This window comes from Dipodomys ordii, unplaced genomic scaffold (assembly GCF_000151885.1).
Source record: "Dipodomys ordii isolate 6190 unplaced genomic scaffold, Dord_2.0 Scaffold216, whole genome shotgun sequence".
Lineage (NCBI taxonomy): Eukaryota > Metazoa > Chordata > Mammalia > Rodentia > Heteromyidae > Dipodomys > Dipodomys ordii.
The window spans coordinates 584,526-609,143 of record NW_012267432.1 but is presented as its reverse complement, the minus strand read 5'-3'; the positions used below and the strand labels follow the sequence as shown (position 1 = coordinate 609,143).

The 24,618-nt window shown below is 38.8% G+C and overlaps 2 protein-coding genes across 2 annotated transcripts; both read right to left on the bottom strand.

Moving 5' to 3' along the window:
- Positions 1 to 9,788: 9,788 nt before the first annotated feature.
- Positions 9,789 to 10,730, bottom strand: LOC106000358 (olfactory receptor 52E5). The gene has a single exon (XM_013035613.1). It carries the CDS (start codon positions 10,728 to 10,730, stop codon positions 9,789 to 9,791), a length of 942 nt encoding a protein of 313 aa, XP_012891067.1.
- A 12,745-nt stretch (positions 10,731 to 23,475) lies between these two features.
- Positions 23,476 to 24,413, bottom strand: LOC106000333 (olfactory receptor 52E8). The gene is given in 2 exon segments (XM_013035585.1): positions 23,476 to 23,663; positions 23,666 to 24,413. Coding segments are annotated over 2 exon segments (936 nt in total).
- Between the last annotated feature and the right edge of the window lie 205 nt (positions 24,414 to 24,618).

Here is a 24,618-nt window from a genome sequence, read left to right as displayed (position 1 = left end):
TATAATTTTTTCTAAGCCTTTCCATTTCCTAACAAATGGGGCAATGACATTCTTTCTGATGGAGGCTTAGAATTCCATTGTGTATATATACCACATTTTCTTGATCCATTCATCTACTGAGGGGCATCTGGGTAGATTCCAATACTTTTAAATGCTTCTCAGTTTTTAAATGATCATTTCCTATATGCCCATGTGTTCTATCTGTTGATTCCCTTTAACAAAGCTCAACCTGAGCTTTTCGTTGTTTGGCCTCCATTGAGTTTCTTTTGCAGTTTCAGTGGTTGACTCTAGAACTTTGTTCTTTCATAGTAGGTGAAATACTCCACCTCCTGCCTCCTCTATTGCTGAAGGATCTTACTAGCATTTTTAATTAACTCTACTTCTTTGGATTATGAATTTTCTGTAGTTTTTAAATCTATAGTGATGTTTACATTTTTAAAAGGTAACTCATATTTGTGTGTGCATGAGTGTAAGTGAAATAGCTTTTGCTTTTCAAATATTCCCTATTAATGTTTATCTTTGTACAATCTTACCTGAATTTTCCATCAGATTTCAGCCATCCTGTGTACTTTTACTCCTCCCTGCCTACTTTAAATACACAGTTAAATTTCCTGTCTCATACTTTCAAGCCTGTTCTGGCAGGTTCTCATTTGTATCAGGGGCAGGCATAGCTTTCCATAAGATCCAGGCATCTGAGTCAGTGAGTTTGTTAAAGATGGATAACTGTGTTCTACTCTTTATAATTCTCACCTTGATCATGCTGTCCTAGTGCTGTGGACTGTATAGGGATGGATGTTATTGGTTTTGATTTACATTAGCAGATAGACTCCATTTGGAATAGTAATTAAGGACTTCATGTTTATTATTTTATGTCATTTGAGAATGCCTTCCTGTGTGACTGACCTAGGATGGCCCAACTGTTGTTGGAGGACTTAGAAAGTAACCAGTCACTTCTGTGGTATTGGCTTTGATTCAGATACTGATATTGATCTCTGTTTTCTCTGTTTCACACCTTTAAATACTGATTCTAATCAAAATAGAAAATTTCTTGAATGCTCTTATATTCATTCACCCTTCTTTCCAGTATGCTCCTACTTTATTTTTTCCAAAATCATGCACCCAGGTGCTTCTTTAAACCATACTCAGGTACCCTTTTAAGAAAACTAAGCCTAGGGTCTTCACTTGACAAAGTCATAGTTTTAACACTGCCTACTCCGTCATGCCTTTCTTTATTCATTTAATGGAATTTGGTGTATCTCCCTCTGATATGAAACCATGAACTCCAACAGGTTTGGTGAAGCACTGAATTCATCTTTTAACTGTATATTCTTTGGAGTGGCTAATATAGTACTTTGCATGTTGTTTTTATTTTTGTTTAATAAATGTGACTAAAATGTCACACCTTGCTCCTGATTTCCTCTGAAAACTTCTTAGAGAAAAAAAATAGGCTCCTTATCTAATGTATTTTTCTAAATTACCTCACAGAAAACCTAACATAACTCACAGTTGAATGTAATCTTAGATGACCTAGACCCTAAAGCTGCTTACCATGAAATGAATCTCTTATTTAAACCCTGAGCCAACCAATCTGGCCACTCAGAAGATGTGTGACTTACTTAGTGATTTTAGTCTGTGTTCTAGTCTTCTCACATAAGAAGGATGATATTGGCTTCTTATATGGCTTGTCTGAATGTTGGATGCTGTAGCAGACTTAATGAACAAAGCTTTTTAGCCAGAATCCCACATATGCTGTTAACTTATAAATGGGATCTTACTTTATTATTTCTTCTTCACATTGCTTTTTGAAAGAGTTATTTTATATACTATGTACTTCAGGGAAACAAGATCCTTGCCTTATGTTCCTCTAGTACAAAGTTTCATTTTTGGTACATTTTTATTGTAAACATGCTGTACAGAGGGGTTATAGTTACATGAGCAAGGTAATGAGTACATTTCCTATTGAACATTGTTGCTTCCTCCTTTGTTTTCCCCATACCCTCCCTTCTCTCCAGTACTGGGCTTTTCACTCAGGGCCTTGCTCCTCCTAAGCAAGCATTTAATCACTGAGCCATTTCACAGCCCATTTTCTATTTCCCCTCTGGTCTATCTTTGTCTCCTCTGTCTTTGTCTTTGTCTCCATCTCCATCTCAGTCTGACAGCAGGACATAAACCAAAGGGAAAAAAGAAAGTAAAAGGAAATAACTACAAACAGTATGCTATAAAAATATCTTGTTTCCATTTCTTGGAATTCATTTTGATTCACTTCATTGTATATGGTCACATGCACCTAGTGATTGAGCTATTGTGGTCCTCTGCTAGGAATATCATGGGCATGGTCTAGTTATTACAAAGGAGGGAAAACCATGCAGCCTGTACTTTTTGGGGTCTGGCTTGCTTCACAATATGAAAGGAGACCTCCTGCATGCCCCTGAGTGCTAATCCTTCCCACTGTATGCTGCATTTCAGTCTATGTGATTCTCAGTGATCTCCCCAGAGACTACACTCAGATGACCACACTTACTACAGGAGTGGAAATGCAGAAATGTTCCATTTTCTGTGAGGAATATTAACCTGTCTGCAGGGAGATGGGAGCTCATGGAACAGGAGTCCCAGACCAATGATTTGTCTTTCCAGCCACAGGGGAATGGCTCTGATACAGAGAGCATCCTACTAAAGCCACACCACTGAGATTTAGAGAAGTATTTGTGGCAACTGCACATTAGAAAACCAAGCACACATGACATTTTAAGCTTGCTTCCTTTGACCTTATTCAGTATTGACTCCAGAGGATTTGATTGAAATCTCCGGATATTAGTTTGTGAAGGTTCTGAGCATTACTGATGTTAGAAGAATTTGAGTAACCTAGAGACACAGACTGGGAAGGAAGGATAGTCTCTGGATTATCAGAGACATGCATTTTTGGCAACTTACCAGGAAGAAAAAAAACCCAACTATCTTGTTATCGACTTAATGAGCAGAGAAAGAAAGACTATGACCTATAGCCACCTAATCTTTGATGAGGAAGCTAAAAAAATAGAATGGAAGAAAGATAGCCTCATCAGTAAAAGGTGTTGCAAAATTGGTTAAACACCTGTAGAAAAATAAAGTTAGATCCTTATATATCACCCTGCACCAGAATCAGCTCCACATGGACCAAAGACCTCAAAGTCAAAACAGACACCCTGAAAACCTTACAGGAAGGAATAGAAAAAACTCTAGGACTCCTTGGCACAGGCTGAAATGTTCTTAATAGAGACCCAGAAACACAACAAATCAAAGAAAGGTTGGACAAATGGTATTGCATGAAACTGCAGAGCTTTTGCATGGCAAAGGACATAGCTAGCAAGATCAATAGAAAGCCCACGGATTAGGAGAAGATCTTCATTAGCCATACAACAGACAAGGGTCTCATATCTAAAATATACTTAGAACTCAAAAAATTAAATCCCCCAACAACAAACCCTCAAAGAAACAACTGTCCAATAAATAAGTGGGCTAAAGACTTAAAGAGAAACTTCTCTGAAGAGGAAATAGGAATGGCCAATAGACACATAAAGAATTGATCAACCTCTTTAGCCATAAAAGAAATGCAAATCAAAACAACATTGAGATTCTACCTCATCTCAGTTGGAATGGCTATAATCAAGAAATCTAATAACAACAGATGCTGGAGGGGATGTGGCCAAAAGGGAACCCTACTGCATTGTTGGTGGGAATTTAAACTTGTTCAACCATTTTGGGAAGCAGTATAAAGGTTCCTCAAAAGTCTCCACATAGAGCTCCCCTATCCCACTTTTAGCATTTACCCAAACGATCACATCAATTTACCTATGACTTTCTTTTTTATTAATAAGTTTTTTTTATTGTGAAAATACCGTACGGAGGGGTTACAATTGCATGAGCAAGGAAATGAGTACATTTCTTACCAAGCATTGTTGCCTCCTCCTTTGCTTCTCCTTACCATCCCTATCCTTGCCCTCCCATCTTCCCCCTCCACACCTCCCCCCCCACCAAAGTTGTTAAGCTCATTTTCGACATAACAACTTGTACCTCTCATTGTTGCAATGGGTCCACCTGTATCCCTATTTAAACGATTTGTTTTTCCCTTTTCCCTCCACAAATTATACCAACATCAAGTATAGTGAAAACAGGGTTTATACCATGGAGGAGGGACATGCAAAGCAACAAAGAAATTATCTTATAAATATGTTAGAAACAATAGCAAGCAAGAAAAACCATTTGAGTCCTTATCTTGGGGTTCATTTTGCCTAACATCAACTTAGCTGACCATTTCTGCTTGTCTCAGACATATACTAGGAATTGCAAATAAGGGAAACCATGGGACCTATGTTTCTTTGGGCCTGGCTTACTTCACTTAATAAAATTTTTTCTAAGTCTTTCCATTTCCTAACAAATGGGGCAATGACATTCTTTCTGATGGAGGCATAGAATTACATTGTGTATATATACCACATTTTCTTGAATTACCTATGACTTTCTTAAGGTTTGATTAAACTATACAAAATATGTTGTGTCTAAAAGAACTTTGATATGTGTATTTAGCACTGGGATGAAAATCTTGAGGATGACATACATGGGAGGATTATGTTTTGGCCTTTTCTCACTCATTTATTATTTCCTTTTCTTCCCCCTCTCACCTGCAGTGTTCTCTTATGGTCTTCAGTCATGATTCATCTAATAAGCATTACATAACCTACTCAGCCCAAGATGTAAAGCACCTCTGTTCTTCATTTCCTTTTCTCTTTCAGTATTGGTTTGCAATCAGTGCATTCCCAAAGCAGCAGCACGATCTAGGACTAGATCTTGCTCCACTAAAGGGCAGAATAAGGCAGCCAGGGAATCTGCAGGTCCAAATTCAAAGCAAAGGCCCTGTAGGCCAAGCCTGCATGGACTGCATGATTGGCCCATACCACAGCACCAGAGAAGCCTGGTTTTAAGAAGTGTCATGGTGGTTAAGTTTTATGGAGGTTAGTACAACTCAGTCATGTAAGAGATCTCTTCATGTGTAGTTCTAGACATTATTGACTACAAACAGTGACAGGTAGCTCAATGCCTTTCTGAATATAACTTAAAAAAATTTGGTGCCTGTCCTGGGCTTGAATTCAGAGCCTGAGCACTCTCCCTGAGCTTTTGTGCTCAAGGCTAGTGCTCCACCACTTTGAGCCACAGTGCCACTTCCATCTTTTTGGTGATTAATTGAAGGTAAGAATCTCACAGACTTTCTGCCCAGGCTAGCTTTGAACTGTAATCCTTAGATCTCAGCCTAAGTAGCTGAGATGAGCCATGGATGCCTGGCTGAATATAACTTAAAAAGTTTTTAAGCCATTCATGAAATTGTACTAAATTGCTGATCTATAGCTTTCTTTCCTCCCAATGGTAACCAACTCTCGTCTTTGTCCCCAGCCTCTAAAGCTACATAGACAAAATGTAATTGTTACCCTGGGAGCAAAGCAATTAATAAAGAATCATCTTTCTCCCAAAGCCCCAAGTTTCTATATTTCTAGCTGAAGATTCTTAGTTTTTCTTAAATGGATACCTGATGATGTGCTATCTAACCTATTAATCTTCTTTATACACACTGTAGCCTACTGATATTTCCGGCGCCACCAAGTACCCAGAAAGAAACAGGCTCTAACATTCTCCTAATCTAAGATAGATATTTTTTCTTGACAGGTTTTAAAAATATAATTTTATTGTTATTATTAAAGTATGTACAGAGGGGTTGCTGTTTTATAAGTCAGGCTGTGAGTGCATTTCTTTTCAGACAATGTCACCCCATCCTTTGCTTTCCCCCAGTTTTCCCCTACCATCCTGGCTCACAAGTTGCATAGTTTATTTTCTTCATAGTGTATATTGAATACCATGCCTGTACGTGTTTACCTGTTTTCTTTTCCTTGCTATGTCCCCCTTTATCCCTTTAAAAATATTTTTTAAAAACCCACAACAAACAAACTCAGAAGCCAAAACAATTAACCACCACAACTACCACCACCATCAACAACATAGAAACCAATGTTTCCATTTCCTGGAATTCATTTCTATAAATAGCACTTGTATTTTAAATGTTAAGAGGAGTTATGCTTTTGGGTTCTTTCCATGAGAGCAATCTCCTTTAGTCTGACTCTTTGTGTGTGAGTCACTAGAGTCCTATATAAGTTATCACATCCAGTTATTAGATCTAACTTTCACACATGAAAGAAAACATGCACTGTTTTTTTCTTTGAGCTTGACTTACCTCACCATGATTTGTTTTGGGTCTTTCTGTTTCCCTGCAAATGGCATAGTAATCTTATTCTAAGACAGGTATGTTTTCTTTTTGCTTATGTGGTGCTGAGGAATCGAACCCAGGGCCTCACGCATGCAAGGCAAGCGCTCTACCACTGAGCCACCTTCCCAGCCCTTAAGACAGGTATGTTTTCTTAATATACCTTTTCGACATACTCTGGCAGAACTGAACCTGGGAAAGAAAACACAGACCTAGACTTAAGAGAAAGACCTCTCATCTACTGGCTGATGCTGGTACAGCCAGTCCCGAATATTCTCTACTTGACGCACTTATAGAGGCCATAAAGCACAGGGCCTGATCTAGGCACACTGGAGCCCTGGTCAGTTCCTGAAATATCTAGGGCAGTTACAACTCTAGAGTTCCCAGGGACTCTCTCCTCTAATAATTTCTTAATTCTTCCTCCCTTGGAACATAAAAGGGCCCTTGGGAGATATAGGAAGAGAAACTTTTTCTAGAAGGAAGCTCCCCTAGTAATCCATTCCTAATTTGACTGTGTCCTGCAGACAGTAAGTCTGTCTTCTGAGTACAGGGATCATCCATACACACCTACATCCATACACATCATGTTCCTTTGCATTCTTAAAGCCTTCCAGGCCTTCTACAGTCTCACTCAGAAATTCTTGTGGGCTCTTTGAGCATGCTCATTAGGCAAGTATGGTCCACATAACTGAGTGAATCAAAGTTAATTTGCTATGATTTTTATCATGGCATAATCATTAAAATGCAAGAAAAAAAGAATGAAATCTTGTGAAAACGTGTGTGTGTGTGTGTGTGTGTGTGTGTGTGTGTGTGTGTGTGTGTTTGTATGGGGGGCATTCTGTCATTCAGGGGAAACCTTTCAATATAATGAAGTCAGATTCCATTTCTTTCTTCAAGTGATTCATAACATTCTCTTAATTACACCACCTATTTTTAATCATAGACATCATAATTTTTATCTATGGAAGTTCAACATGGGTTTCCTAAATATCATCCATGTCACAACTAGTTTGAGCAGGAGGAACAGAGTCCTAGCATAGTAATCTCTTTGATTTTTCTTTGTTAATTTGTTTCTTTCTTTTTGCCTTTCTTTCTTTATTTTGTTCCAGTGCCAGGGCTTGAATTCAGGTCCTAGGAGATGTCCCTAAGCTTTTTTGCTCTGAACTAGCACTCTACCATTGAGCCACAGCTCTACTTTCAGCTCTTTGAGATAATTGGAGATCAAAGTTTCATAGATTTTCCTGCCCAGGCTGGCTTTGAACTATGATCTTCAGCTCTCAGCCTCCTGAGTAGCTAAGATTATAGGCGTGAGCCATCAACAGCTGGCCCATTCTCACTTTTTTTTTTAAGGGAGTAAAAGCTAAATGCATATGGAAGTGTGATGCAACTAAATACAAAGAATATACATCCTGGTTAGAATAAACAAAAACTGTATCTGTATCTATTTCTCTATTTCCATGCATTCCCATTCCCATCCTCATCCTCATATCCACACTAAGATCATTTTTGGGGGCGGGGTACTGGTACTGGAGCTTGAACCCAGGCCTGGGCACTGTCTCTGAACTTTCTTGCTTAAAGCTGGCATTCTACCACTTGAGCCACAGCTCCATTTCTGGCTTTTTTGGTGGTTAATTGGAGGTAAGAATCTCACAGAGTTTCCTGGCTTTCCATGACTTTCAACCATGATCCTCAGATTTCAGCCTGCTGAGTAACTGGAATTATAGGCATGAGTCACTGGCACCTGATCCAAGACTGCAATTATTCCTATGCCAGAACCTGTATGTACACTCATACCTAGACCTAGACCTACTCTTATACTCAGACCTATTCTTATGCCTAAGCCTGTACTCACATCTATATCTATGATAGTATCTGTGAGTATTTTGAATATATAATGAGAAGGCAAAAAGAGAGAGAGAAAAAGAATTCTTAGACAAATGATTGGCTGTAATCCAGATATTGAAAAAAATGAAATACTGATAGTGGTTTCTAACCCAAGGATATTTATGACATTACATGGCTGTAAGCACCAGTAGTCATCATCTTCAGGGACATAACATGAGATCCAGGCTCTTATAATTATCATTTTATGACAAGAATCCTTCACATCCACTTTCTCAGCATTTTCACCAATTCATTATGCCTTTAACTACATGTATCATTCATTCACCTAATGTATAAAAGGTAAAAATCAAGAATATGGACATTTTTCTTCCCTGAATTCTAGAAAATGAAAGATATATATAGCATAGTTAAGACTATTGTAAGATTTAGCAATGCAAAAATAAGTAAATAAAAATTTGAGAAATAGGTTTAATAAATCACAATTAAGAGATAGTGCACTAAGAGATAGAACTGGAGGAGTATTTAGAATTAAGTTCCAAACATGCACAGAAAATGCATAAGTATAGCTAAAATGGAGGACATGGGATTTGCTTTGGCTTAGTTACTTTTTGTTTAACTGGAATTAAGTATGGGATAAAATATGAATTCTAATGTTTTGCTCACTGTACTGGAAGTCATATAAAATAGCAATATATTTGAACCAAGACCCACATGTATTTGAAAAATGCAATAAGAAGTCAAGAGACATTTTAAACAATAGATTACAGATAACTGAAGAGAATCAGCAAATGATCAAGAGGGAGATCAGAAGAATTCACTGATGATAGAGAGGAATAAAAATCAATGGAAAATATTAAAGGTATTATAAGAGAAATAGAGAATAGCAATAGAGAAATCATGAAATAGAGAATACTTAACACATATCTGATCAGAGTCCCAGATTCAAAAGGAGAGAAATGAAGCAGAAAACTGTGAACAAAATATTTTAGAAGAGTCAATGTGCATCAACCATCAGATTAAAAAAAATCCTATGAAATACCAATTTGAGAGAGTGGACGTATATTTAGATATGCTTGTAGTCTTTTAAATATACATATGGATATCATGTTATGGATTACTTTCAGACACTAAAGACAAAGAGAAATTCTTAAAATTAGAATGACGAGCACAATCAGAAGGCTGTTTGTACTAGAATTCCAGGTTAAGAGTTGCATGTTAGCTAACTTTACTCTCAAGCATCCGTGTTTTCATCCTAACACACGTAATCTTAACTATTCCTTCTCTGTACAATGGCTGGGTTCCTTTGCTCAGGCTGATAATGTCTCCGTATCAGCAGCCTGCAGAGCGCCCGTGCAGAGGAGACACTGGCAGGTGATTTGAAGGTCCTTGATGTCTGGAAGAGACACACCCATGCACAGACATATCCACATCCTTCTGGGACCGAGTTAGGACATATAAAATGTGATAGGAATTTCTATAAATCTTAGAAAAATCATGCAGTTTGACTGCAGACCTGCGTAGTAAGATCTGAAGGCAAGAGACAGGATACTGGGCAATAGGCAATCATGAGGGGATTGAGAGAAAGTTGCGTAGTGGAAGATGACGCTGTGAGTTTGTCTCACTGGGCTATCTTGGAAGGTCCTCGTGCAGGCAAATATTAATAACTTTTAGGGTTAAGCATCCTCAGCACCCGTTCTCTTATCTGTTTTGTCCTGACGCCATAGATGACAGGGTTAAGGGCAGGGGGGACAACCACATACAGATTGGCCAAAAGGATGTGGATGAAATGGGGGATGTTGTGGCCAAAGCGGTGTGTCATGAAGGAAAAGAGGGCTGGCAGGTAGAAGGCCAACATGACACAGACGTGAGAGCCACAGGTGCTGAGGGCCTTGAGCCGGGCATCCCAAGATGGGAGGCGGAAGACTGCTCGGAGGATTTGGACATAGGAGAACCCAATCACAGAAAGGTCAATGTATCCCACCGAGAAAGCAATTAAGCCGTAAATAACATTGGCCTTAATACTGGCACAAGCTAACTTGGCTAATCCCATGTGTTCACAATAGGTGTGAGGGATAATTCGGACACCACAGAAAGGCAATCTCAGGATAAGAAATATAAATGGAGTGACAAAGGCCAAAGTCCTGACTATGATCACTACGCCCAGAATGGCTATGACTTTGTTGGTGAGGATCATGCTGTATCTCAGGGGATTGCAGATGGCAATATAGCGATCGATGGCCATGACTGTCAGCACCACAGACTCCAGGCCAGTGCATATGTGGATGACATACATCTGTGTGATGCAGGCTCCAAACAAGATCTCCTTGAGATTGAACCAGAAAATGCCCAGCATCTTGGGAATGGTGGCTGTCGATAAGCCCAAGTCCGTGCAGGCCAACATAGCCAAGAAGTAAAACATGGGTTGGTGGAGGCTGTGTTCAATCTGGATCACAAACAGGATAATGATGTTTCCCAGGATGGCTATTAGATACACAGCAAAGAAGGGGAAGCTGATCCAAATGTGCACATCTTCCAGCCCTGGGATCCCCATCAGAAGGAAAGAGGAAGGGTGGAACTCTGTGTTGTTGGTAGGAAACATGTTGGTGGGAATTGGCTACAGACACATTTCTTCCAGGTGTTTTCTTGCTTCCAGTGAGAGACTCTAACTTCTTTCATAACATGTTGAATATTTCTTGGTGGAACAGAAAAACCATTCTTGAATTCCATAATAGAGTAGGGGAGACCTAGAGAGGGAATGTGAGACAGTGAAACAGATGTTTTCACTCTGAAATATTTGCATCTCATGTATTAAAAAAAACTATGTAGAAAAGTTTTAAATGCACAGTAAGCTGAGACTTCTCATCTCTTTGTCTCTGAGAAGAAATTGCATTATTGTTACTCATACTATGATGGAGTGTGTGTGTGTGTGTGTGTGTGTGTGTGTGTGTGTGTGTAAAATATCGCTAGATGGGAAATGATGCCAGAAGAGTCTGGTGATTGAGTAGAATAATTGTCCATTTTGCAAAGCACCTGAAAAATAAAGAAGTTTCTATATGGGCAGAACCCTGTCAAAGTCAAAGCCTAGATGGCTGGTGTTTGGATCAGAGTTATTGAATGGAGTTAAGAAGTTTCAACACAATTGCAGATTATTACGTAATTCTAAGAAAACAATTTCCTCTCCTAGAACTGAAATATAGTATACTACCTGAAAAGAAAATACTGTATGTACCAAGATTTCTTTCAGAGTCTTTGTGGTTTATGACTTTTGCTTATGCTATTGTATGTAAGTAGACTGTTTATGCTACGTGATAAGTAGAGGCATCTGTTTGAAAGGTAGAGCAATACCTAAGCCAGATACTTACTTAACTTGTGAGCACTGTAGCTTGTTGTAATGTTGTGGCTAGAGGCTGATGGAGTAATAGATTTTAATATGTCTAAGCTGTTGGCTGCCAGGCTGCTTTACTGTAAAATTCAGTTTGTCTGGTGTCTTGTGTTCTTTACTGGCTTGCAACTGCTGCTACAACATGAATGAAATTTGTAGCTTGGTGCTACGCATGATTATTTGCTAGTGAGACCCGGACATGATTTAGAACCTTCAGAGGCTCTGCATGATGGGTGGGGCACAGACATCATATTTATGCAATGAGATTTAGAAGCAGTAATTCACATCCCCAGAGAAGAGAGCAGGGCTCTGTGTGGACTAAGGCAGGGGTCTGAGGGGTTTTACATTCATATATAGCTTGAAAAGTATCTTCCATTATTCCTCAAAGTGGCCTTTAGGATGATCAGGGAAGAGATTGTTTAGTACATTTGTTATATTACCCTTGCAATACATGATACAAAGTCATATATCTATGAAAGACAAAATCTCAAATATTGCTACATTGCTACATGTTTTACTTGCGACTAGTGACTTATCTTCTATATACAGAATTGTCAGCAAGATAAACAGTGATATTTGTAACTCTTTTCCTGTCTGTTATATTATAGGAGTGCCCCTTACCTCCTCATCTGACATCTGACAAATATTTATAAAGAGTTCTCATTTAGTGACAGGTACTAGTCCAAGCATAGGAAAACAGAAGCCATGGAGTCAAAGTCCTCAACTTCATACAGCAGCACAACATTTGCTTTCTGAACTCAAACAAGGTTTCAGCTGTCATTATAATCTTTCTGTTCTTTGCAGGAAACTTTCTAAAGAGCCCTTTGGTATTCTAAAAATATTACGGGTTCAGAACATCCTTGTTAAGAAACTTAAACACATCAGTAAAAACGATTGTTAATCTTTATTCCATTATCACGTTCATGTTTCACAGACTAAATATACTTTATTTTATTATTATTTTTATTTGAAAATGCTAAAATAAAAAGGGTTACAGTTACATAAGTCAGGCAAAGAGTACATTTGAGGCTAATTCCATATTCATATACATTGTCTAAGATCTTCTCCACCATAGCTCTCTGAGGCTTTGAATCCCTTTCCCTCTGTTCCCCACCCCACCCCACCCCCATTAATCTTTTCCTAGGTGCTGGCTTCTCTCTTTTGAGGCAGAATATTCAATAATCTCTCACTTGGGTTTCTTGGCTTCCTATTTCTGCATCCTTCTGTTTCTATTTTTAAGTGCACTTTAACCATGTCCTACAGGATGACTAGCTACTCAGAACTTCTCTTCTGAGATGACATGATGGGAGACATAGGAAAGGAATGATATCATATGTGCCAGCTGATAAGTAACTATGAGTATTTTCCCTCGTTGGTGGTTGCATATAACCGTCTTTGCTTATGTCCACATATATGTTCCTGTATTTGTTGCAATTGTTTTATTTGTCAGTATGGTTGTTTAGCTATGTGTTTTGCTTTAATGTCAATTTCATAACAATGATTTCAGGTTGTTCTCTCTTTCACCATGTACCTTGGAGATGGCTCTAACAGAAGAGACTTGGGCTGAGTTACTGGGGTTCAGTTATTTTCCCGAGGACCCTCTCAGTATAACCTCAAGCAGACTCACCTACCTCTGCTCCGCCTCTGAGAAGTTGTTTGTGAAGGACTGGATGCCACCACCTGCAATCTGTGTGAGACTGAGTTCTCACCAGCCAGGGGCAAGGAATTATAAAAAAAAACACTCTCATCTCCTGGGAAAAATTTCAACACAGCTGGCTGTGTCATTAGATCTGAGATATGAAACAAAATTTCTGAGTCCCTGAGGTTGGAGTTCTGTGTCTTCTGGTTCAAGGCACCTCTGTTGTCTAATGATCTACTTATGAGTACTCTCTCCTGGACAGCTCCCAGGAGGCTAGAGGCCTCACTCACACCAACATTTTGCATCTCACCCTAGACTCTCCTCAAAGTCATCTCAGAAACAAACGTACATTGAATAAACTTGTTCAATGTGTATGACTTCAAGTTTCCATTCCTTGAACTATTTCTGCCATAACTATATCTGCTATATAGTATTAGTTATTAAGAAAATGTGGTTATGTAAAAGGAAGATGTTTAATGGATAGGTTAAGGGAATAGCTTTTTTCAGCATAAAACAATTTATTTAAGGATTTACATCCTTTTCTCTCTAGTGTAAGGGCATAGCTTTCAACCCACATATTTATTTTATTATTTTGGTTAACTTAATATGCCATTCTAAGTCTTGGTTTTCTCATATGGGAAATAAGTTAGAATTATATTAGCTTTTTGGATTGTTACAATGACATAAGAAGATATTGCCTCAAAAGTGGTTAGCAACTATCTTTTAGAGATGGATGGATAAATAACACTAGCTGTTATTATAAATTTTAGCAACAGTATCGCAAGAGTTAGCACTTTGGAGTCAGGCAACTTAATGTTAAACCCATTTCCTGTTTGGTAGCTGATTAGACATTTCTTCAACACCTCTGAGCCTCATTCTTCTCCCTATAGACTCACAGTAGTAATAAAAATGACAATGTACAGGTCACATGGTATTCCTTCCAGTGTAGTGAAAGAAGGTCTTTAGAATATCAGTGTGTTTAACAATAAATCCAAAATATTATTAAAATTATTGCCTTCAGCTAGAAGTAGAATTTATTGGTGTTTTCAGTAAATAATCAGACTCTCAAACAGAAAAAAGGTAGTTACTTGTTTGGTTCACTAGATGGATCATATCAAGAACTCTCATTTATTTGTTCAAGAAATATATTTAGTTTGGCCGCTAGATGTCAGTAATACTCATACAGCATTCTCATTTATTGAGCACTTGAGGAAGACAACGTAGCAGTTTATTGATCAATAAATATGAATTAAATCAACAAAAGGTTGCAGGCCAGTTGAAGCTATGACTATTTACATTGGCTCCAAATAAAATTATTATTATTGAACAAATAAAATTTATCCTGTGATGTGTCTCTTTAGTTGCAATTTTCCAGACAAGCGCTCTACCACTGAGCCACCTTCCCAGCCCTTAATTGACTGACATATTTTAATGGCGCATTGCTAAATTACAAAGTAAAGGTATTTTCCTGTTTTCTTATCAGAGTGTATTAACTGTACAGATTATTTGGCCTCATTATGACATTTTCATACATGAACATATTGAACCTTGATCATACTCACCATTATTACCTTCATTTATTCATCCTTTCATCTATTAGATTGCCTTCATTTTTCATGATCTTTCCTCCCCCATCTCCCTAAGATTCCACTTGTGAGAGAAAATATGCCACAGTTGCCATTCTGATTCTGGTTTATTTCACTTAACAGGATGATCTCCATTTCTACCTGAAAATTACATGATGCTTTTTCTTTTTGGTAGGTTGTGCGGGCTTGAACTCTGGGCTTGGGCGTTGTCCCTGCGCTCAAGGTGAGCCCTCTACCGCTTGAGCCACAGCGCCACTTCCGGTTTTCTAGTGACTTATTGGAGATAAGAGTCTCACGGACTTTCCTGCCTGGGCTGGCTTTCAACCATGATCCTCAGATCTCAGCCTCCTGAGGAGCTAGGTTTACAGGTATGAGCCACCAGTGCCTGGCTGATGATGATGTTCTTTATGACTGAATAATACTCTTATTATGTTTATAAACCATTTTCTTTGTCCATTCCTTTATCGATTGACACCTGTTTTATGACTTAATTATTATAAATAGTACAGCACAAATATGAATGTGCAGGCATTTCTACTGTATGATAATTTTGATTCCTTTGGGTACATATTGGAAAAGTGGCATAGCTGTGTCATATGGTAGATTCATTTTTACTTCTTTTTGCATTTGAAAACTCCATACTAGTTCCCACAGTGAAAATTTACATTCTCACCAGCAGTGTATAAAAGTTCCTCTTTTCCATATATGAAGTTGGTTTCTTTCCTTGACCACTTATATTATTCTCTTTGAAATCTGGTTTATCTTATGATACAGTATCATATTGATGTTTTGAACTATAATATTAGTTAAAGCTTTATAAATTATAAAGACTTTTCAAAATCCATGAATCTTGTAAAACACACAAAGGGATACTGCTAGCATATTAGTTGTTTCTTCACTCTGACACTGAGCCTTTTATTAAGTTTGAGGCAACTGGAGTGAGGTGAGCTGAGGTGAGAATAGGCAATAAACATAATTTTGCATATCTACCAACACTAGTCTTCATCAAGTGTTCTTCATACCTCATTAAATTTTTTCACCAAGATAAAAAATCTGGAGGTCATAACCTAGTGTTATAGATGTTTTAAAAGAGAGCTCAGATTATTATTCAGCTCAGATTATTATTATTACCTAAATTTTATACAGCATTATTCCTTGGGTACAAATATTTTTACAACCTGTTCTCAGATCTGCTTGGTCCTGATTCCATAAAATAAGGTCACATACAGATTAGACAAAAGAATATGGACGTAGCCAGGAGAATGTTTCTGCCAATGCGGTGAATCACAGAAGAAAAGACAATGCTGGTGTGAAAACGCATAGCATGACACAGACATGGCAGCCACACGTATTGAAAGCCTTTAGTCTGGCATCTTGAGAAGGAAGGCAGAACACAACACGAAGGATGAGCATATAGGAAGAGGCAATGAGGACTACATCCACAAGGATGTTAGAAATCCCCATGAGCCGATAGATGGTGTTGACCTGGATGGTACACAGGCCAATTGGGCAAGGCCATGTGCTCACAGTACGTGTGAGGCATGATGTGGTGCCCACAGAATGGCAATTGCAGAATGAGAAACACAAATAGAGTCACAAGAATTAAGTTTCTCTCCACCACAACAGAGAATAGGAGGATAACAGATTTATTGGTGAGGATCATGGTGTACTGGAGTGGATGGCAGATGGCCACAAAATGGTCATTAACTACAACTAGCAGTAAAACAGTCTCGTGCCTGTAAACATGTGAATGAAGAACATCTGTAAGGCAGCCCCCAAAGCTGATCTATTTAAGATTGAACCAGAAGATGCCCAACACTTTGGGGATGGTGGAGGTAGATAGGCTGAGATCGATCCGTTGACAAGACCAGGGAGTAGAGCACGGGCTGATGGAGCCTGTGTTCAGTCTTGATCACAAAGAGAATGGTGATGCTCCTGCACAAGGGAAATAAGGTACCCAAGACAGAAGGGAAAAGTGATTCAAATTTGTAAATTTTCCGGTCCTAGAATTCCTAGAAGGATAAAGAACAGAGGGTAGAACTGAATGTTATTAATAGATGATGTTCACTTAACAAGTGTCAGTGACTTTCTATTGAGTAATTTTCATCAAGATCTTCTCTTATCAAGGTCCTGGAGAGATAGTGAAACAGTTTGATGGATGTAATGGTAGAAGTAGTTAATTCACAAACAGTAAGGCTTCTTTATTTTATTTATTTTCTGTGCCATTCTTGGGACTTGAGCTCAGGATTTAGGCACTGTCCTTGAACATTTTTATTCAAGGCTAGCACACTACCACTTGGGCCACAGTGCTACTTCCAGCTTTTTTGCTGGTTATTTGGAAGTGAGAGTCTCATGGATTTTCCTTCCCAAGCTGGATTTGAACCAAGTTCCTCAGATCTCAGCCTTCTGAATAGTTAGGGTTACAAGCATGATCCATTAGTGCCCACAAGGCTTTTCTTCTTTTAAAAGGCAAATGAAACCCAGCACTGGTGGCTTGCACTTGTATTCTTAGCTATTAAGGAAGCCAAGATCTGAGGATTGAAATTCAAAGCCAGCCTGAATAGAAAAATCTGTGAGACCATTATCACCAATAAATCACCAAAAGAGTCAGAAGTAGAGCTGTGGCTCAATTGGTAGAGCACCAACCTTGAGCAAAAAAAATCCCAAAGGACAGTACCTAGGTTCTGAATTCAAGTCCTAGTGCTGGCACACATACACAGACAGACAGACACACTTTGTTGACAATTACAAAGAAAATTACTTTGTTTCAAGTCTTTTTAATGCTTTGTGTTCCCTCCATCAGTAAAATAGTCTTTATGTCCGTAAACATGTAAATGAAGACTATCTAGGTAAGATAGCTCTCAAACTGATATCTCGAAGGAGGAACTAGAAGAACCCAAGCATTTTGGGGATGGTGAAAGTACAACTCTATAGTAACTAATGTAACCTGACTCCATTATTCTCTTCCAGCAGAATAACTGCTACTCAGGACAAAAAGAAGGGGATTTAAATTTTAATATGCCCATCTGATACATGAAGATTTGTTTCCTAGATTTATGTGTGTATGTGTGTCTGTGTCTGTGTGTCTTTGTCTGTGTGTATGTGAAGGGGAGAGAGAGAGAGAGTGAGAGAGAGAGAAGGAGGGATGGAAAGAAGAGAAAAGAGAAGAGAGGAGAGGAGAGAGGGAGAAAGGAAAGGATGTTTTAATATACATCTTGTTGCACGTATTAGTTTTCCTGCAACTTTGCCAATAAGAATACCCAGGAAGTTAATAATTTACTGTCCTAGATTTTAAAATGTAGTATATTTGACCCTATGAAAGCTAGAAAAAAACTATCCACATAACTGAAAGAGTTGAGAACAGATGTTAGTTTGAGAAATCCGAGGACACTTTTTTCTGCAATTTTATTTGGGGATGTCTTTAAGAATAGCTATGGGTGGTGTTCCTATTTTCAGCAGGATTTTTTAATATGATTTTTTTATTGTGAAACAAAGAAGGAGGTAACAATGCTTGATAAGAAATGTACTCATTACTTTGCTAAAAAAAAAAAACAAGAAAATACTGTGCAGAGGGGTTACAGTTACATGAGCAAGGTAATGAGTACATTTCCTATCAAGCATTGTTGCCTCCTCCTTTGTTTTTCCCCTACCTTCCCTGTCCTCCCACTTCCACAACTATCCCCCACCCCACCCCCTGCCTAAATTGTAAAGTTCGTTGTTCAACAGTGTCTTGGGCATCTCATTGTTATCATGGGTCAACCTGTATCCCTATTTAAACAATTTGTCAGCAGGATTCTTAACTAGCAGAGAAAACTATTTTCCGGGGACAATCAGAGGGGATTAGTCTTTCTCAGTAGAGTTCCCAGCCACCAGGATAACCACCTCCTCACTATTTTGGTCAGAATGTTTGTCTCTTTGCTGCAGTGGTGCACACCAGCGTGGGCAGCCAGTGTATGACCAATAATCTGAAGATCTAGAGCTCACAGTAATAATTTCACCCTGGTGTAGATGTATGTATCTAGAATCTCATCTCTACCTCTATCTCAAACGCATGATAGTGGCTTCTGTCTTAGATGGATGATAGCAATCTAGTGTCTGGCCTCGGACTGTGTCAATAAGTGAATTCTCTAGTTTGAACAATTTCACTTTTATTGACTACACGACTGTTTTCGTCATGTTCTGGCTAGATCAATATATTGTGTATTGTGTATCTCTATAAGGTATTTATACATATACATGTATGTGTCTACCTGTGATTCTATGGTAGAGAGAAAGACAAGGAAATGAAGAGGAATGATGGAGGTTTCCAAAAGAGAAAAGTCTAGAAATTCTGCATGTAATTCATTGGCATACCACATTCTTCACCTTGGGGTGTCTTGTACCAATTCCGTATGCTCTGTGAAGAGACAGTACTCAGGAGGAGTGTTCAGCACAGAGTGGCCTCTTTCTATCCTTCTTTACCTACTTTTTTGCGTCTCTGTAGATTCTCGCCTATCCTGCCCAATTATTCTAAACTCTATAATAGTTCTCCTTCCAGCCAGCCCTCAGTTGTAGCAGAATCATGTCTTTAAGCCAGGTTCTTAAGGATGGTGCTTGGGAGCTCCTTCAAGCCTCTGGGTTCACTGATATATGTTAGCTAAACATTACAGTAAATCTAAGCATATCTTAGATTAGTCTTCAGGACCCTCTGGGCATAAACATGGCCCAAGGGTCCTTAAGTCCTTTCCTTTGCTCCTCCCTGATGCATCTGCAGAGAAACACGGCACTAAACGTTGTAACCCTCAGCTCTCCTCTGAGATGTGGTATGAAAAGTAAGGGAGGATAGTATGCTGAAAGGAAAGGCTCCTGATTGGGAGATGCTATTAGGTTAGCCTTCTTAACACTAAATTCATGCCAGCAAGTCACTAAAGTATCACCGTTTAGAAAACTACTCTTAGGAACCCTTCTCTTTTGTTTAATTAAAATGTGTTCATGCCGAGTTAGGATTTGAAAATGAACTAGCTGTAGACCCTTGATTGACACGCATTAGATTCTGTGTATTAGCACTGTGCATGCCTGCAGATAAAGGAGTCATCAACTTCCTTCAACCCAGCAACTGAGTGTCCTTCAGTCTATACCACATAATGGTGAAGAGGTAAAGTCATTGGAGCGATGTGCTTACCTCTTTTGTTTAATGCTTGGAGAAAACTCTACATTATCCTGCAAAAATGGATTGTTCTTGTTCAAGAGGAAGTGTACTCATTACCTCACTCATGTAACTGTAACCCTCTGTATAGTATCTTTACAATAAAAAATTAAAAAAAATGGATTGTTCTTCCTAATCAGCACATGTGGTGCTCTCTGAGTCTTCCTTCTGGGTGATGACCAGGTAGGCCCTGAAGTGCTACCAAAATATGCCAGAGCCCTTGTTTACCTGACGGAGACTGAGATCTGAGGATCACGGTTCAAAGCCAGCCCAGGCAGGAAAGTCCATGAGACTCTTATCTCCAAATAACTACCAGAAAACCGGAAGTAGCACTGCAGCTCAAGTGGTAGAGCGTTTGTCTTGAGCTAAAGAGCTGAGGAACAGTGCCTAGGCCCAGAGTTCAAGCCCCACGACCGACCAAAAAAAAAAAAAAAAGAGTTGCCATTTAACAAAGTATTTTATGACTACAATGCTTCTTGATCAGTGACACCCCTTTTCAACATTCTTACCCCAACCTACCCACCCCTTCCCTTACCTTAATTAACAATGAATTCTTGACATCACCCCCCCCATTTCTATCCTTTCTTCTTAGCCCCACCCCTACTCTTGAGTACCTGCTTCCTCATAACCTGCTTTTAAATCAGTGAATTTCTTTGGGTTGAAGATTCTTTGGGTTGTATGAGAGATGATATCAATGTGGGCTACCTCAGTTCATCTCTATGTCCTGTCATATGGATCAGGTCATAGTTCGGCTGGATGATAGAGGATAGTCCTCACTCATAGCCCCCAAAGCTGAGAGCTAGATACTTGAATCCTCTTCCTCAAGCCTCTTCCTCTTCAGGCAGCCAACTAGCAGCCATCCATGAGGGTTGCAAATGCAGTCCCAATAAACCACAGGACACAAGCTCTTTTTGTGACTTCGCTTGCATCACGTTGATTAAATTCAAGGGGAATCCTACTCCTACCCTAACTCCAGAGGTGGGCAAAGTAAGATTATCTCTTGTGACACCACAGGGGAAAGGTAGTGAGGTAGGAACAAGAATTGTTCACTTTTCAGTGAACAGTTTCATCGTAATTTCATCTTAAATTGGTTATTCAGTATTTTCCGAGGTTTTTAGAGCTACCTTTGTCATAAATCATACGTGTGTGTATATGTTAAAATGAATCTCAAAATTTTTTCTCTTTGGTTAAAAAAAAACCTTAAATACATTTTCCGTTGTATTTTTGAGAATGTCTTTGATGCTCTTTTTGTTGTGAATTTTGATTTGCTTCTCACTGTGAGTGTGACAGGCCTGCCAGTATCTTCCACTCTGCTTTGCATACTACCACCTTATATGAGAGACATTTCGTGCTCTTTCTAAAGAATAGAAGCAGCAACCATCAGTTCGTTACGTATCTATCTCGGTGTGCAAAAGATGAGGAAGGATTTTCTGCCTGTTCCCTTTATGATCATATGCTTAGTATGATTATCTTATGGTCTCTGCTTGCTGGTTGACCCTAAGTTTGGAAATAATAATTTTATGGTTTCTTGAAAAAAAGTGATTACAATTGTTATTGAAGTGCTATATTTTACTTATTTTATGTTGGCACCTATTTCTCTAATAATGATGCATATTTATTATTTTGGTTCAGGCTTCTTTCATATCAGCATACATTTGAAAAAAGCCAGAAAAAACACTTGCCCCCAAAATACCCTGTATTTTTATTTTTTGTTGGTCATGGGGCTTGAACTCAAGGCCTGGGTGCTGTCCCTGAGCTTTATCAGCTCAAAGCTAGTGCTCTACTACTTTGAGCCACAACTCCACTTCTAGTTTTCTGGTAGTTAATTGGACTTTCCTGTCTGAGCTTTGAACTGGGTTTTGAACTGATTCTCAGATCTCAGCTTCCTGAGTAGCTAGGATTACAGGTGTGAGCGACCAGCGCTCAGCTCCAAAATATCTTGAAACAGACACTTAAGCAGATATTTTTTTTATCAGCAGTCTCCTGCTGATAATTTGAAACTAGATAATATAGGTACAATTAAATTGGTGGCTCTAATAACTTTAGGACATGTTTAATTCTTAGGTTTTTACAGTTGTTTCAATACTAAGTCTTCTGCAATTAAACAACAAACTTTGAAAATATTTATTTCATATGATAAACTACTAAAATGTCATAAAGAACTAGAAATATGATGGAATTTGGTGAAATGGCCACTGTGGTAACTTTGCAAGTTGAATTAATTTGATCTTATCTTTGAAAAATTTTCCTTGGATCATTTGATCCTTCAAAATGTGGGGCTTTTTTAAGTTAACTTACATTTTTCTCTTTTTTATTGCTATTTTAAAGAACCATAAATGTATTGCCTATCTACTTTGGCCATTTTGTATATCCTGATAATATTCATTTTTTTTATACTCCAAAATCGTTTACCACCTGATTTTGTTCCTCTCCCCTTTTCTATGTCTGTACTTTTGAAGTTCATGAATAATTTTCATTCTTTTCTTCCTATGCATTGAACTGTGTCAAAGTCACCTTGTTAAAAGCCAAAAGTTGTCTTTCTTATTGTATAGCCATATCCTGCTTTATCTTTCTTTCCTAACTCACAGCTAGAATATCCCTTTATTTAAATGACCACTACCCAAACCCAAGTTTTTCTTTCCATGACATATGAGCTATTTTTAATATCTCCATGTAATGAATGAACCTGAAAAAGACCTACAACCAGATAGTTTAAACAGTAAGTTATTCCTTCAATGAGCTACAGTGCTTTTCCTTAGAACATATTCTTAGTAGCATAGTCTATGTTAGGGGTCAATAGAAAAATCCATACTGACATATGCAACCAACACACACTTCTAACAATTGCTCAGAACTGGTGGTAGATGGATATCAAGTTTGATGCTACTACGAATATGTCTCAAAAGGTGAAAAGGAAAAAAAAATCACACAATCAATGTTGATAAAGATAAACCTTTTACAAGCAAAGAAAAAATATATACACTGGGACATGATGAATTAAACAGGTCTCTAGATATTCACACATTGAGGCCAAAGGAGGATATGCAAAGGAGTGATCACAAAGTCTCAATAGCTATGTGCTATGATCCTATAAAATAAATATTTTATGAAATGAACTCCATGAAACAAGAGGTTTTTATTGTAGTTCTGTTCTTACAGTTTTTGTTTTCATTTCTTTTCGTCTTGTTTGTTAGTTTGTCTTTGGAAGGGTAAGGGGGGCATAGATAAGGAGCAAAGGGTGTACAAATACAACAGTGGTACTCACTAGACACTATGTGGAAAGTGAACTGTATATCTTGTGAATGAGATAGGAGGAAAAAACTAGGGGTAGGAGGAGAGAGAGAGAGAGAGAGAGAGAGAGAGAGAGAGAGAGAGAAAGGGAGACATGGTTCAAAAGGAATTGTATAGGTTACCTGACTCATGTAATTGTAAACCCTCTGTATATCACCTATACAATAAATAAGATTTTAAGAATCAACATTTTATTGGTTTTTCATCTTAAACATTAGTCTATTTAGACTTTATACTCTCATCATTAGAACAGATGACTTCTTAGGGTTTTTTAGCAAACAGACTCCTCACCTGCTGCTGTATCTGCTTGGTCCTGATGCCATAAATGACTGGGTTGAGAGCAGGAGGGACCACTACATAGAGATTAGCCAGAAGGATATGGATATACTGAGGGATATTATGACCAAACCTATGAGTGAGGAAAGAGAAAAGAGCTGGACCGAAGAAGCTAAAATGACACAGATATGGGAGCTACATGTATCAAGAGCTTTCAGGCGGGCATCCTGGGAAGGAAGGTGGAAAACAGTGCACAAAATCTTAGCATAGGAAACGATGATAAGAAGAATATCCAGAAACAAAATAGAAATATTCCCAAGGCCGAAGTAGACATTGGCACGGATGCTGGCACAAGCCAGTCTTGCCACGCCCATGTGCTCACAATAGGTGTGAGGGATAATTCGATGTCCGCAGTAAGGCAGCCTTAGGAGGAGAAAGACGATGGGAACGATCATGCAGAGGCTTCTCACCACCACCACCACAGCGATCACACCAATGATTCTGTTGGTGAGGATCATGGTGTACCGGAGAGGGTTGCAAATAGCCACGTAGCGGTCAAAGCCCATGGCAAGAAGGACGATGCTTTCCATGACCGTGAAAAAGTGAATGAAAAAGACTTGAGCGACACAGCACCCAAAGCACAGCTCCCGCAGGCTGAACCAGAAGATCCCCAGCATCTTGGGGATAGTAGCGGTGGAGAGGCTCAGGTCGACCGCAGACAGCATGGCCAGAAAGTAGAACATGGGTTGGTGGAGGCTATGATCAGTCCAAATCACAAACAGAATGGTGAAGTTTCCAACAAGAGCAATCAGATACAAGACGCAGAAGGGAAAGCCAAGCCAGCGCTGTGCAGCTTCTAATCCTGGAATCCCCAGCAGTAGGAAGGAAGAAGGGTGAAATGCAGAGACATTGGGAGAAGTCATTGCTCTCCAGGTTAATGGTGGTGGTGGGATTAAAGCTTTGTTGCCAGTTCTCAGTGAGCAATTCCTCCAGACTTCATGGAGATCTACAAAAATGCAAAATAAAAAGTCTTCAAACAAAGAATTGACAGGAAGAAAAAGTTTCTCTAAAGGCCTCTGACCCTGTCTGCTTTTGATAAATTATCATCACAACACCCCTCAGCTGTAC